Source organism: Nanorana parkeri, unplaced genomic scaffold (assembly GCF_000935625.1).
Source record: "Nanorana parkeri isolate BGI_ZX_2015 unplaced genomic scaffold, ASM93562v1 scaffold12, whole genome shotgun sequence".
NCBI lineage: Eukaryota > Metazoa > Chordata > Amphibia > Anura > Dicroglossidae > Nanorana > Nanorana parkeri.
The window spans coordinates 4,027,706-4,043,599 of record NW_017306280.1 but is presented as its reverse complement, the minus strand read 5'-3'; the positions used below and the strand labels follow the sequence as shown (position 1 = coordinate 4,043,599).

The 15,894-nt window shown below is 42.1% G+C and overlaps 1 protein-coding gene across 1 annotated transcript in view; it reads left to right on the top strand.

The window, feature by feature from the left end:
• TDRD9 (tudor domain containing 9) overlaps positions 1–14,689 on the top strand; it is a 119,727-nt gene extending 105,038 nt beyond the window's left edge. The window contains exons 30-37 of the mRNA XM_018556116.1: positions 750–902; positions 3,428–3,498; positions 4,287–4,396; positions 6,342–6,438; positions 7,585–7,720; positions 7,829–7,941; positions 11,164–11,236; positions 14,585–14,689. Of these exons, the coding sequence (XP_018411618.1) occupies positions 750–902; positions 3,428–3,498; positions 4,287–4,396; positions 6,342–6,438; positions 7,585–7,720; positions 7,829–7,941; positions 11,164–11,236; positions 14,585–14,689 (858 nt within the window). The remainder of the gene's footprint in view (positions 1–749; positions 903–3,427; positions 3,499–4,286; positions 4,397–6,341; positions 6,439–7,584; positions 7,721–7,828; positions 7,942–11,163; positions 11,237–14,584) is intronic.
• The last annotated feature ends 1,205 nt before the right edge of the window (positions 14,690–15,894 follow it).

Sequence of the window (15,894 nt, the reverse complement as noted above, 5' to 3'; positions counted from 1 at the left end):
GAGCAAGAAAATAGTGTGCATTCTGTGCATATTTGGTGTAAAAAAATAAACCGCCCACAGCTGCCATAACTATAAAGCCTTTAAAGTGACACTAATCTCAGGAGTTAGATCTTAAAAATACATTCAAGTACCTTAACTATTAACAACAATGTAACTTATTTGTGTATCACTCAGCCGTAGATCCTCAAATCATCTCTGATTTGGTGCTGACACTGTCCTTCCTTCTGGAGGGGGGCTACTTTTATTCCCCATGGTCCCTGTGTTGTGTGTGTTGTAAAGTAGTCACCGCTCCAAGATCACTCTTGTGATAGACTACAATGTCATGTTTAGTGTAATAATTTGTATTGAGATTATAATCCATCACAGGAGCGAGCTTGGAGCGGTGACTACTTTACAACACGCAGAGACCACGGGGAACAAAAGTAGCCACCCTCCAGAAGGAAGGTCAGTGTCGGCACCAATTCAGAGATGATTTGAGGATCTACGGCTGAGTGATACACAAATAAGATACATTTTTGTTAATAGTTAAGGTACTTTTGAATGCACTTTTAAGATTTAACTCCTGAGTTTAGTGTCACTTTAACATAATGGCAAAAGTGAGACTTCCCTTGCTATATTAGGACCAGTCCAAGGCAGACATGAAGCTGAAAAATATGGTTGAGGAGGCTTAAATTCAAATAAATTAAAAAAATGTGTAAATGATTTTTGATAGGACCTTACAGCAATTTTACGCATTCATTCTCCTCCAGCAAAGCAACATCCTGCTGAAAGAGGTATTTGCAGCGAGTAGCAGTGTTGGGATAAAACATACGTGTGGCTTTGAGAAGAAAAAAGAGAAGGAACGCATTGACAGCCTGCTGGAAAGCTACCAGAATAAGCAGTTTGGACATCCAAATAACAAGGTACTAACCTTACCACAGTCGTAGTGCTTTCTCTGTATATGCCTGTATGTTCCCTTTGGAAGAACAAAGATAGAAATATTTTTTAGCAAATATGTAGTACATGAATCAAAAACTGGGTCAATCATGAGGCAGTGTATGAGCCCCAACCACAGAACACTGCCTGTAATAGAGAGATGTTGGTGGAGCAGAATTTGATTTAGAGGATATATGACTATTGCGTATGTTGTATTTGCACTTTTGTACAGCTGTGCCACCAGACATGGTTTTATTTAATTTTTTTAATGGACCTATAGCTATGTGTAATAAAGGGTAAATATGCTATACCAGGCTTCCAAAGCTACTGCGGTGACTAAAAGCCTAGTTTGATCACCTGATCATTGCTAAGGGAAGTGATCAGCCCTGATCTTCCTTTTCAGCTACATTTTGCAATTGTAATCTGCTTTTAGGTGACCCTGGAGTGCTGATTTTTCCAGCAGAGTTAAATTGAAAGCCAACACCTTTTTGTGTGTTTTTTGTTTTGGATAGAATAGGGAATGGTTAACGCTGGCAAAAAAAAAATGTTGTCCCATTTAGAATTGCCTTCACTTCCTCTACAATAGACATAAGAAATCTCTGCCCAAAAATGTGGAATTTCCAAAACCAAGTTTTTCTCGCAATTGTTTTCCTGTTTCTGGTAATCTGCCCAGAGACATAAATGGCATTAAAGAAGTTTCACTTTATTTTTCACAGGTCATTCACTTAACTCCCACAGTATATGTTACTTTTTATCCCATGGTTCTTTGTGAAGTAGAAACTGGGATCCCAACTTTGGCACGTCACTGCTCTTCATTCCCGACCACGCTCTGCAAAGGAGACGGCCATTTGATTGAAAGCTGTTATCTCCATGTCCCTGTTCAGACACAAGCGAGGTCACAGGAATGCAGATGGAAGGGGAATGATTTCACAGGAATGAGCAGAGGCACAAGAAGTTGAAGAGGAGCCTTGTTTTGTGTTGGGAAAGTGTGGCGACCGTGAGAAGTCCTTTCAGTTAAGAGGCGGTCTCCTTTGCAGAGCATGGTCAGGAGTGAACTGTCAGTCTGTATCTTGGTTGCTACTCCACACAAGCATGGTATGAAAAGCAACATATTGTGGGAGTTAGGTGACTGAGCTGTGTAAAATAAAACAAGGTGTGACGACTTCTTTAATCCTTGCCTACTCAATCTAAAACCAAAAGGGAAAAAAAAAAAGTTTTGCCTGTGTTTCAGCCCCCCAGTAAGACTGTCAAATAGCTTCATGAGCTTTAGTTATTGTTCCATTTAAATCCTCTTTTGGATGCTCATACACATAAGTCAGTTGTCTTACGTGGAAGATTTTGGGCAGGTGAGGCAACTTTGTATATCTAAGGATGGCACGTTATCAGTTCAGACACCCTGTGACCTATATATTTGTGGAGAAGGATCAACTAGTAAAGTAATTTTGATGCATGATTGGTATTTCATCCAAAGATTGTATTCACATTGCATTTGCATGTTGATACAGCAAGCTTTCTTATGATTATTTCTTTTGCCTGCCTCACATGTCTGCAGATTTTTTTGATTGAAGCTGAGGGGCAGTCCCTCCGTGCCTGGAGCTCACACTATACTGTAACTGCTCTGGGGCTGTTTGAAGTGCTCCTACTGATGGAGATGACATCTGCAGTCTGGAATCTTGTTACCTTCTACTCCTAGAGTCTGTTCTGTCATTGAAGCCCTCTTTAGCTCAGCAAGGTGTTGCTAGTTCCTTTGCCCCTTTTGAGGTTTTTACAACAGTCATGCAAGTTGTTATGGCCCAGTTATCTGCAAACTCTAACCACACAGGCTACAAGCACCCTCCCGCATCCTATACCTGGTTATCTTATTCAACTGTGCCCTAAGTCTCTGCAGACAATGGCTTGGAAGTTGTCTAATTCCAAGTTGCTCAAGTTTTTGACTGATGAGCTTGCTCCTGAGGAGTCTGTCTTCTGCTATTACTCTCAAATGAAAGGATGATGTTTAAGTTACTATTGATGTAGTGCAAACCACTCTGAAATAGAAATGGTCAGCCTGTTGCTTCTACCAGAGTAATCGGGTAAGAGTCTTGGGTAATCGAAAACTTGCCAAGGCAGTTGGACTGTTTTGGATGTTGTGAAGGTCCCATGTCCTTAAATGGATGAGAAAGAAAATTAGATTTTTGTACTCCTAAAATCCTTTTCCTGGATTCCATTAAGGGACATAGGTCCCACCCCTCAGTTTATGTTCTCGGTACTGGTGGGCTGGCCTTCTGTCTTTGTGGGGTTTTTTTTGTCCTTGCCAGTGTGCAATCCCATGTAGCTGGCACACTGGGAAGTTAAATACTTTGTGTCTGTTGATGATCTCCAAGGAAAAGATATTAAGGTGAGTACAAAAATCCTATTCTTGTTTTTCCTCACTTGTGTAGAACACTGCTCTTGATTTATTTACGGTTTGTAGGCAGTGGAGTTGAATTTTGTTTCTGCATTTCAGAGTACTTAACATAACTTGTTTGCCTAGGCAATCCTTTATGGACCGTTCCATCCCTATGAAATCCTTTTTCACAGCATGATCAAAGGATCCAAGTTCAGGTAAAAAAAAAAAAAAATACAGCATGTGTTTAAACTATGTAAAAATAGCTTTTGTGTTTGTTTTTTTTTCTTCCGTTTATTCTTCCTGTTGCTTAATATTGGTCACATAAGACCCTTTAGCAGTTTATTTCTAAATATGGTTAATTCGTAACTTGAGCTATTCCTAAGATATAACTTATGCCAGAAATGTGTGTTGAACTCTTTGCCAGCTTCTACGTTATCACAGCTCTTCACACTTGCCAGTGATTTGGCAGATGTCTTTTTTTTAAATTTTAGTTGCCAGCAGTGATTGCATTGTAAAATGATTATGGCAGAAAAGGGGGGATCCTGTTAAATGCAGCAGTGTCTAAAGAGAAGCGAGATTTAAAGTGCAGCGGTGACCTGTTCTGGAATTGGATAACTTGATATCTGGGAATTCCCATATATCTTCTCTGAGTTGTTCAGTGATTGCACCATATGCTGTAGAACAGTGATTCTCAATCTGTGTGACCTCAGGACGCACATTTTTCCTTGGCCATTATGTTGTGACCAAAGTCGGTTGGTTGTGTTGCAAATGCCAACATTATCTTCACAAGCACATTAGTGATGATCTGTATGTCCAGGAAAAGTAGAATATCCCTCTCATTGCATAATTATGTATCCGTCTATATTTATTGATGGCATTTGGGAAAGACGCATGTTAGGCTTATTAATTTTACATCCTGTTTTTCCTCTATGGCTAGTTTGCTACTATACATGGCATGTTTTCTTTGTAATCAGTATTAGTATCAATGTTTTGACCCTTTCAGATCTGTTTGGATCGAGAAAGAAAGTATCAACTCTGTATTGGTTAATGATACTCCAGAGGAATCTCATCAGAGAATGTTTGTTGCAGCATCCCTGTCCGTAAATTCAACTGGTATTTAGATCACCTTCATTTTGGCATTACATTTTAGTATTTGGTGCATATGTTTAACTCTAATTCCTAGGCAGATTGCAAATTATAGTTAATATACTTGTATGTGGGATCTTTACCCTATCTTGTAATCCACCCAGTCTTGTAATCCATCCAGTCTTGTAATCCACCCAGTCTTGTAATCCACCCAGTCTTGTAACCCACCCAGTCTTGTAACCCACCCAGTCTTGTAACCCACCCAGTCTTGCCAGACAGCACAGTGTACTTCTAGTCCTTTCTGTAACATATAGAGCAGTATGCTACATTTGTGCCATACAGCCTTGTCTGGATCCCCACCCAAGCTTGTTATCAGACAGTAAAAGTGGCAGATCATGATGAAGTCATCTCATCTGTATGGTCAGGTAGCATTCAGTGTTGGTAATGTTCTGTGCAGCATTGGATATGACTGGTTGAAAGTGCTGCCACACCTTCTCGCATGTCACAATGCTGTTGTGCAGTTGATTTGGATGGGGCTTATGTGGCAAAATCCAGCAGGGGAAAATTGCATTTTGGGATGAGAGCACATACCCTCTCCAGGGGACAGTAGGTGGAAATTTCACTATTTATGACAGAGTTCTGGTTAGTTGAATTCTGGATAACAGAGTTTACTGTACAAAGCTTTGTCATCAGTTAATTATATCTACAGTATAATAGAAATAACAAAAAATATTAAATTCCAATAATATCGTTGGCCAATAAGTGTTAAACAAGAGAAACTATAAACCCCAAGATCCCAGCAGAAGCGTATATTTCTGGCCTTAACATATGTCCAGTTGCTGTCAAAGCTTGTGCAGAGTACTCCTATGAAAGGGGAATACATATGGCAGTATGGGAAAACATTCTCTTGCAAGGAGATCTAGCCAGGGCACACCAAAACCCTCCCAGAGCAGTTGTTGCTTCCTTCAGATCTAATAATCTTTTGTAGCATGATCTCCATCTTTCAGTGGCTTTTGTTGACCCCTCAGTTGGACTGATTTTGGACGACCTGCCAATTTAAAATTAAGCTCGTTTCTAAATGTTTAATAAAGAAACTAAGAATTTGGTCCAGAGTAAAATCTTTATGGAAGGACGCAAGTTCTGCATGTCTGTGTGGGGTTATATGGGGGTTTATATTTGTTTGCCATTGTCCCATCTTCCTGTCAGTGGCAGTATAACTTAGTAATTGCTAAATTCCTGTGACCCTCAATAGACTTCAAGAAAAATGTTTCAATCTTCCCTGCAGTGTCAGGGAAAATCCCCTCTTAGACAGTTTTCACAGGAGCAGGTGTTCCCATTGGAAGATTTCCCCTCTAAAGGTGGCCATACACTCTACAACCATCGCAAGACTTTAGTCTTGCAATGGTTGTAAAGGGATTAAAAAAACGTACGATCTGCCTATCTTGGACAGGCAGATCGCACTCTCGATCATCGCAAGCCCACCCCCCTGAGGGGCGGGCTTCCGATGAGCGCAATGCTGAACGGGCAGTGTGCGCGTTCGCACACCGGCCCGTTCAGCATTTATCTACCGAGCACCGTTCTAACCAGCCGAGAATCGTATGATTCCCGGCTGGTTTTCGAACATGCTGGTTCGACAGAAGACGTGCGACCGTACAGTAGAAACGGTCGCACGTCTCCGTTCACACTGCTCGATTATCGTACGAAAAACCGATCGCATACGATTATCGTACGATAATCGTGCAGTGTATGGGCACCTTGATTCTGCTCTGGTAACAACTCAAAAGTTTGGACAATTAGAGAGTGAGTTTCCCTAATGTGCATATAGACCTCAAACACCTGAGTGATTCTAACCCCTTACCTCTTCATGCAAATCCTAAAAGTAGTTTTGTCTTTAGTTTTACTTTACGATTAGTAATAAAATGGTTATCTTTTTCACAACCAGTTAAATGTCTTTATTTCTTTCCTGATGTAGGCTCTTTGCTAATGCTACGGGAAACCTCGTTACTTCCATCTATTCCAGGACTGCCGGCACTTATTACAATGTTGTTTGCCCCTGTGATTGAGCTAAGGTATATTGACATATTATCTGTGCAATAACACCTTGTTTCTCCTGTTTTTATATCACCCTGCTCTCCTTAAAGGGTGAAGTCTTCCCGCTGTTATAGACCAGGACATAAAGGACCTATTTGTTTATAAATGAAAGTTTTTTTAAATGTATGCAGGGACAGATATGCATATTTATAACTTACACATGCTATGCTACTTGTGTAATATTATATAATTTCCATTAGTTTAAGAGGGAGCAGTGGTGAGTAGTATTTATTACAAATTAAAAGTATACCTTGGCAATAAAAGAATAAATATGGGTGTTGGATTTCTGCATGATAGCTGCTGTGTTTATAAAGGTTTTATCTCAGTGTCTGGCTTCATTCCTGCTTTTGTCCTGGAAGTGTGCATCTTCTCCCCATTTCCACTGGGAACATATAAAGGCAGAGCCCCTCGGGTGACTGGCTGGCTACAGTGGGGAGGAGGTGATGTCACCAGAGGCAGGAGAAAGGAAGCAGAAATCCTATATTACTGTCACATTTTTTATTTTTTTTCTTCAGTCAAGAGACTCTTCACCACGCTGCTGCTGGAGGCTTCTTCATTTTTAACCTGGGCATGTTTGGTATCTATTTACTCGCCATAACCTCATCACATGGGGAGAGGTGTCCCGCCCCTCTGCAGCGTCTGCCACATTCACCCTGCAGCCGCACGAGCCCCGCCGGGGCAAAGCCAGCATTATGCCAGATATATCGTTGCATCCCCTAGTTATTACTCTGCCAGTTCTGAAGGAGACACTGGACATGAAAAACAGGATATTGTAAACTTGTGGATGCGATCGATGTTGGGTAAAATATTTGCTGAAGCGTCCATGACCTTACAGGCTTAGGACGCAGCCGACATAAGGGATATGGAGCGACAGAACTGCTTGCAGCTGGCCACCTCGGTATCCCTTATGTCAGTGGCAGCATTAGATTTTCATCATAACTGCTATTTCACTGTCTAGATGACTCCCAGGGTGTTCATATACTGGCTACACAGGGGTACATTTCAGTTTCTTCTGTTTACACTATTGTGTTTACTGTGAGGAGGGCCTCACATCTGTGATTGCTGACTGTTTCAGGGATATTTCTATACACATTTTTAATTTTCAATTCTAATTTGTTTTCTAGAGTTGATGACATGAGAAGAGAGTACACGGGCGCCCTCTGTGGTCTGGGTTGGCAGTACAGAAATGTAGCCGTATGGCCTGAACATGACATTGAATTAGATTTTGATGTCCGCACCAACACTGAGGATCTTTTGAAGGTTTTATATTTAGCAGCTTCTTTAGCTTTCCAGCTCTGCAGTTTTATATCGGCTTCTACTATGCTTATGTTCTTTTTTATGTTTTTTTTGTTTCCCCCTTTTCTACAGATAAATATGATAAGGGAAGCTATGAACAAGGTGGTTTGCTACAGCCATCAAGGCTCCATCAGCAGTGAATGCACTGTGCAGCTTCAGGAAAATGTCCGGGAACAACTACTGAGGTATGAAACATTACAGCCCCAGTGAACCAAAATGTCTTGTCTTAGCATTGTATGTCTATGTAGTTGGGCTGCCCTGACAAGCTCCAGTCAGTACAATAGCTGCTATAGAGCTAACGTGTATCACAATAAATTTGGTTCAAAACCTTTTTTTTTTTTTAGCAGACATTAATTATTCCTTACTGCTTTTATATTGCTTCAGTTTTGCTTTGAGCCAAAAATAATGGTAGATTATCCAACGAGTCACAACCTAATTAAATTGCTCTGGAGGTACATTCTGCATCATGAGTACAGTTCAGTAATCTGTTAATTAATGGATTGCTGCTTGCCACCGATGGGTTTATTGAACAGCACATCACTTCAGCTCTGTCAAACCTTGCCCTATTTTTAAAATTTGGTTTGTTAAAGTGAAACAAGCGAGTTGAAGTCACCCTCCAATAAACTGTATGTGTTGTTAGCATGCTTTATTGCATTACAGTATTGATTTGCCTGCCTCTGTTGTGGAAATATTTGAGGTTGCAGCTATATTGAGTAGGAGTTCCAGTTTTGAGGGTTGGGCTTACGTTGATGACCTTAGACCATTGTTTTTTTTGCTGCACAGCATAGTCCCAATTATCTAATGAGCATATCATCCCCTTATCTACCCTGAGGTCTGTAATGAGTTGTTCTTGCATTAGAAGTCCTTGTTATGTCACACAGATTTTCCCGCATGGATAATCTTTGTGGGACTGAACTCGATAAGAAGATGGAAGTGACCATGTTTGTCTTCCCTTATGTTGACCTTTACCCTCCATAGGCTTTGCATAGACCTGTTTTTATGGAGAGCCGCAAGCTAAGAGATGCTCGTCTTCATCTGAATTGCTGTAGCTTCTGACTTGCACCAATTTGTGCATGTTCAGTTAAACATTTCTCTTTCTGTTCTCTGTGAAAAAGGGCAAAGACTAAATCCCATTGCAGACAGACTTTTCTGGCAGATCAGAAGTCACGTATGGCGTAAGATTAAAAAGGAAGTTTCATTTTAAAAAAAATAAAATACCACAATAACTTCTATGGTGGTCAGAAGCTAGGTATGTTTTTGCCAAACTGGTTTTGATTTGTAATGCAATCACTACGAAAATGTAAATATCTGATAGCTACAGGTATAATGTTTTTTTTGTCCTCTCCGTATAATCCTGTCCTTGGAGTCCATAGTGGGACACCGCTTGATAGTAAGAAACCTGGGGTTATACTGCCATCTACAGGAGAAATGGACAACAGATGTACATAGGCCATCTCCCCTAAGGCCATGACCCATCCCACCTCACACTTGCTCAGTTGTAGCAAGCAGTCCAGAGTGTAAATGAAAACTTCTGAGGGGAGGGAGCTGCGCCCCTCAGTGTGTCAGAGAAAATAAACCCATTGCCATAGAACAATGCCCAGCTTGTTAATGTACTATTAAAGTTATATAGGCAAGCCCAGAAAGAGATCTTTTCCCCCTTACAGAGTGCCCAGCCCACTACAGCTGCTTTTGTGGCAAGAACCACATACAGTGGGTTCCTCTTTGGACAGTGGAGGACCAGAACACTGTTGTGCATGCACCACCAGGACAGAGCTACTCTAGGAAGACAAAATCCCCAACACAGCATAAGGCCTGATTCAGCCAACACAACAAGTGTGTCTTCAGAGACAGTCAGGTGAAACTGTCACAGCTTTGGTCCCCATAACTCCACAAGGGATCCTCACATGTACTAGCCGTATCTGCAAAGTGGAGTCCTGTGCTTTCTGGAACTAAAATTGTCACTGCTAACTGCAGTACCATCAGCAAAAGAACACCAGTATATTGAATGAACTGGGAAAGCCTGCGCTTGTTGGCTAAGTGGAGAGACTTCCTGGATTTTCAGTATCCGTCCTAAATTTTGCAGTAGCTATTTATATTTCAATTCAAGCAAAATATTGTAAGAGAAGGAAAAACCATTCTCCTGAGTACATGAAGCAAAACTGAGCAGGTGGCAGGGTTTTTGTTGGTTCAAGAATGGTTGCCTTTAGTTTTCTATGTGGCTAGTGTCCATTTCTCCTATAGGCGGCACAAACACTTAACTTCCCAAGCGCAGATGCAAATGGTATAATTCAGCATCAGAAACTGCATTCCTATAGCTGTTGTCATGATACCACATACTCTGACACTGCAGCAAGTCCATGATGAGCATAAAAACAGAATTAACTGGGTTTTGAAGGTACGTTAACAGACGCCGATCATAAATATTGTTTTTTTATTGGTGCAAGTCAGTCACTGAGCATATTGGGTATATCAGTAACTTGAAATTTCTGATTAAATGTTTCCCGTAATGAGCTCTATACCCTTAATGTTACAATGTGTCCTCTAGTAAAGTTGCTTTCGAAGTAACTTAAAGTGACATTAAGGACAAAAGTCCTGCCTTCCCCCCCACACAGTGCTGATGTAAGGGCTTACCTTAAATGATACCTCTTAATCCGATCTTCCCTGTAATTTTCAGCGGTCCCTCGAGCAATGGTGCAGGTCTCCGATCCAGCGCTGACTCCTCTGTCCTCTTTGCTCATATCCCACGGAGTCTGTGCGGGTGCACGCTGCTCCATAGACTTACCTTGTGTCTGTTCTCGTCTCCTGGCCGAACATCTAAACTGCGCATGCGCCCGCCCCAAGATCCTTTGCAGTCGCTGTTGAAATTTTCAGATGTTCGGACGGGAGACACCGGTAAGAAGCAACTGTTTTTGAAAAAGTTTTTTTCTTTTCTTTAATCGTTATGCATATATCTGCTGCTTGCTAGCCGTAGATGTATGCAAAAACATCTGAGGGTTTAATAACCTTTTAAGAGCTCTGTGATTTATAGAAAGGTAACCTGAAATGAGAGAAACAAGCGGTCTGCCATTGCTGACCTCTGCTTGATTATTTTATAGTTGCTTGGATGTTATGCCAATTGTTTTGCATCGGCAGCTGAAATCACTGAACGGAAACAGATCTGTATACTTTTTTTTTTTTATAAATTCTCTTTTTACTTAATGTGCTTCATATGTATTATCAGGATAAAATGCCGGGGGTCAGTATAATGGCAACTAGAATGTGAAGATGATCAGCAATGGCAGTCCCCACACTTGTTTCTTCAGAGGTTTCCTTTAGGTGAATCGGGGGTGTTGTCATGAAATGCTGCAACAGTTCAGTTATCCATAACAATGAAATTTGCTCCTAAGTTAACCTTTCTTTTGTTGAAGTTTGTTTCAAAAGGAGAAACCCCGTGAGGTGATCCCTGTGAAGTGCAATGGGAAGCCTTACCAGTGGAACCAGGTAAAGTGTAGTTATTAAAGAACACTGAACTCCACATTTGTCTTGAGACAGAACAACCCCTTGCATCAACTATCTTTAATAAGGAGATCAAAAGAATGCCTTCAGATACTGTCTATTTCATGGTGCAATGTGGCCACATCCATATGTATTTGTATTCTGTTGGTCTCTGGGAGGGTATGAAAGGCTGAACTTCATGAGCTTGTCGTGTCTGCTTACCTGAAAACTATGCCATAGAAAGTATCACGGCGTTGCTATGTAATGACCAGGTCTGTCCTCTGTACAAGGCATGGTTGGGCAGATTGTTTGCACTTCTGTCCAAGAAACTCCAACTAAAAAACAAAGATCATATTAGTGACCTGTCACTTAGTGCATTGGAGGCCGCTGCTTCAAACATATCTGCAATCAGTGGTCTGTGGTAAGCAGTCCATTAAAACCTGATTATGAAGAGCAGTTGCAGAAATAATAAGGATGCAGATTAAGAATCTTTGCTCTTGCCTAATGGGGGGGGGACTGTCATCCCTGGGGTTAGGCTTTAAAGGAGAACTATGAGGTGTGTGATTTTCACTCACAGGTTGGCTCAATAGATCGGGAAGTGAGCGAGCACATACCGTCGCTCGCTCACTTCCCGATCATCTCCCTGCAGAGAGCCGTGACTCACTCATGGCTCCCTGCAGGGATTCCCGCTCCGATCCTCCAGCGCTGACTGGCGGAACGGATGGGGGAGGGTGCGGTTACAGCTGGCTCTGCCTATCACGCAGCTGGGTGGATCTCAACAGTAATGTCAGGATCCTTCCCGGCTGCGGCGGTCTCGGTATACCGCGTGCTGTAGCTCGCGATATACTGAGCTTTGGGTCACAGTAGGACGCTAGTTTATGGCCTCCTGTGACCCTTAGGAGAACTATGGAGAAAAAGACTTACCCCATAGTTCTCCTTTTAACGTTCTGCTCATTCAGTACTTTTCAGCATTGCCCCGGTGTATTTTGAAGAACAAGTGCATCCAAGTGATTAAAATGTAAGTGCCATTTGGGCTGTCCATAAACCTCTGTGAACAGCAGCCACATGGCTCGGCCCCATAGGTCAACAAAATGTCCTGACAATTTTTTGAGGTGCAGCTTCTCCTTGTATGTCCTGGTAGTCTATTGAGGGCTTTAAGTGTACACATTAGAAGCATGCTGGGGGTGCTTTCCTTTTAAATGCACATACATATTCTTGTGCTTGAACTGTTATATATGTTGTGCTTGAACTCTCATAAGCCATGACATTTGTGGTGTTGCTCGTTGCGGCCCGTTATTAGGAAATAAAACATCACATTTTTCGGAGGTGAAATTACCATTTCAAATCAAAGGCGCTTCAAACGGCCTTCATGTACAGCCATTGGGCCTTCTGTAAGTGTAACCATCTATTAAAAGTTGTTGCATTCTCTTTTTTAATCTCTCACTTACTTAGTATATAGAAACTCAAAGCTTGAGCTGTCTCCCTTGCCGAGTTAGAAGTAGAGCAGAGTAATGACGTCTTCACCCAATCCATTTTCTATCATTCTGGCCGACTTTTATGTGCGCTTATTCATCGTTTAGCCCTACTTAACGGAGATCAGTGACAGCTTTCATAGCATGTTGAGATGATTCCTCTTAATTCCGTATTAAAATGAGCAAGAATTTATCCTTCCACTCTTTTTTTATATACTTTGATAAACAGGAGTTCGTATTTGCTGACACGTGTGCCGGGGGTTCTGCTTCATATGTGTTTAGTGTGCTTTGCGTTGAAATAGTCCATTTTGTGTAATATTTGTGTTGTGGACTATTTTTACAGTGAAGTGGAAAAGCCTTTGTGAGGCTAAACCAGGTCATCAGACGGGATTATATGTGTGACACTTGGATTTGGCATTTTATATTTTAATCTTCAGCAATGCCAGGAGATGCTGTTATCAGAATGCATTCAATTTCATAAAGTAATCCTCTAGCTTTGCTGGGTTAGCATGTCCTTCCAATTCCATCTTAAGGCTGGATTATTATATTGGTGCTCAGGAAAACCTGCGCTCGCATGGCCTCTAATAGCAAGAGGGTGACCAGTGTTCTGGAATTGGCCATTTTATTTTGAGGCAGCTCAGCTTAATACACCATCCTAATAATGTCCCCATCATTTCTTTTATATATTTTTATAAATCCATGGCTAAAATGTTCTGAAATATCTCAAATATTACCACACTGCCAAAGAAGTAAAAAAAATAAAACGAGGACTCCCTATGCAGATGCACCTTGCAAGCATTGTTTTCTGCAGCCATTTCTCATTACGCCTGCTCTGTGACAACCGTGACAGTCACCAAGACAGCTTCTGGATAATTACAGTAGTTTCACATGAAACCGGGTACAGCTTTTCTTTTTTTGTCCTCGTCTCCCATCTAATGTAGCCAAGCACTGTTTATATTCATCCATGTTGAATGGTAGGCAAGTCAAGCAGAAAAGCCCCCTCCTCTGGCTTCATTCTAAAGCTGGCCAGAATTTCTGTCATTTAGCCCTGCAGACTTAAAGGAGAAGTATGAGGTGGGTGCTTTTCACTCACCTCATAGTTCTAGCCGACCTGTGACAATGAGACTGTCACAGGTCGGCTCAGTAGATCGGGAGGTGAGGGAACATATACCGGGTTAGCTCGCCTCTCGATCCTGTCACGGCTCTCTGCCGTGACAGGGGAGGGACTGGATTCCCCGCTCCGATCTGCCAGCGCTGACTGGCGGAACGGACGGGGGGAGGGGGCGGGTACAGCTGGCTCTGCCTCTAGATAGGCAGAGCCAGCTGTCACTCACGCAGCTGGGCGGATCCCGTCATGTAAGTCGGCTGCGGCGTCTCAGTATACCGCGAGCTGTAGCTCGCGGTATACTGAGCTTAGGGTAACGGGAGGACGCTAGTTTGTGTCCTCCCGTTACCCTAAGGAGAACTATGGGGAAAAACACTGACCCCATAGTTCTCCTTTAAGGAGAGAAATCCATTGCGTGGATAGAGAAATCCCTGCTGCCGCCTATTGTTTTCTAATACCCAACATGGCTTCCCCCTGATTGGATACAGACACTGTTCGCCTGAGAAATTTTGGACCAGCTCCTTGAACAGAGTTGAATGAAAAAAAAATCTAATTTTGTCTAGCGATAAAGGGGGTGGGGAATGTAGGAATCACAAAAGTGGCTAAACAAAACAACTTTTTAGCAGCTAAAACAGTTATTGTATCAATTCATCTTCAACCGCTTCAATTGCCACTTTTCTTTCTTTGAATGCAGCATGGTAGAAGTCTCCCAGTGTATGTAGTCCTGTAGTGAAAGCTCTCTGCTAATATGTTGCATTGTATTTTTTCATTTGTAAGGTGGATACAAGATACCTCATTGGCCTGTCGGGAAGAGCCGAGGAGGAAGAAGAAAATCATTCATGCATTTATCAGTTGCACAAGTTTGTACTGCTAAATCCTTAAAAAAAAACAAATCTCCCTTTGGAATCACTGCTGGTTGGAAAATCGGGGAAGTTTACTGCTTTCATTTATGGAAACACAAGTAACTGATCACTGTTATCATGTTACTGAGAAGTCTCGGCCGTATCTGGCTTGCTGATGTTTTTGTTGTTGTTTGTGAATTTTTTTTTCTGTGGAAATTGTTACTTTGGATGTTACAATAATAAACATTTTGGTTCATGAAGCATACAAAAGAAAATGTTTTTATTTACAGCTGTCTGTGTATATGTGTATGATCGTGACAAGAATAAACCCTTGGAGAATCTGTCAGAAAGCAGGGTGAGAAGCCACATATGGAAGCTGCATGAGCAGTGACTTCTATACTTTGAGTTGTTGACCTGAAAGCAGTATGCACATTGAGTTCTGTCATCACTGGTTGCGAGATTTAACCACCTTTGCCTTCTCTTCCTTCCATGGTGGCTCTATCCATTGGTCAGCCAACTCTGAACTACTTCTGTGTAAAAAAGAAAAGGCCAATATCATTTTTTTTTCCAGTTTTATCACAAAGTTTGTGTGCACTAGGCGAAAGACAAAACTTAAAAGAGAACTATGGGGTAAGTGTTTTTCCCCCTAGTCCTCTTAAGGGTCAAGGGTTGACATAAACCTCCTCCTGTGACCCAAAGCTCAGTATATAGTGGGCTAATGCCTGCTATATACTGAGACCGCCGCAGGCGGGACAGATCCCGATATTACTGTCGAGATACACCCAGTTGCGTGAATGACAGCGGGCTCTGCCTATCTAGAGGCAGAGCCAGCTGTAACCAGCCCCTCCCCATCCATTCCTCCTGTCAGTGCTGGAGAATCGGGAAGGGGCGGAATCCCTGTGGGAAGCTGTGACTGACGGTCGCCACTCTCTGCAGGGAGAAGATCGAGAAGTGAGCGAGCGACGGTATGTGTTCGCTCACTTCCCGATCTATTGAGCCGACGTGTGACAGTTTCATTGTCACACGTCGGCTCTAACTATGAGGATGAGTGATTTTCACTCACCTCATAGTTCTCAAAGTTTTTAATCGTGAGGAAGTGTTTAAAAATGCTGTCATGTGCCCTCATTGAGGATAGTCGCCCTCTCTGTGGCCTGGTAAGCACTGATTCTGGGACAGAAAGTAATAGCAAGTTGAACATTTTACAGTTGCTGCTAGAACAGGAAATCTTCCAATGGGGGGGGGGGG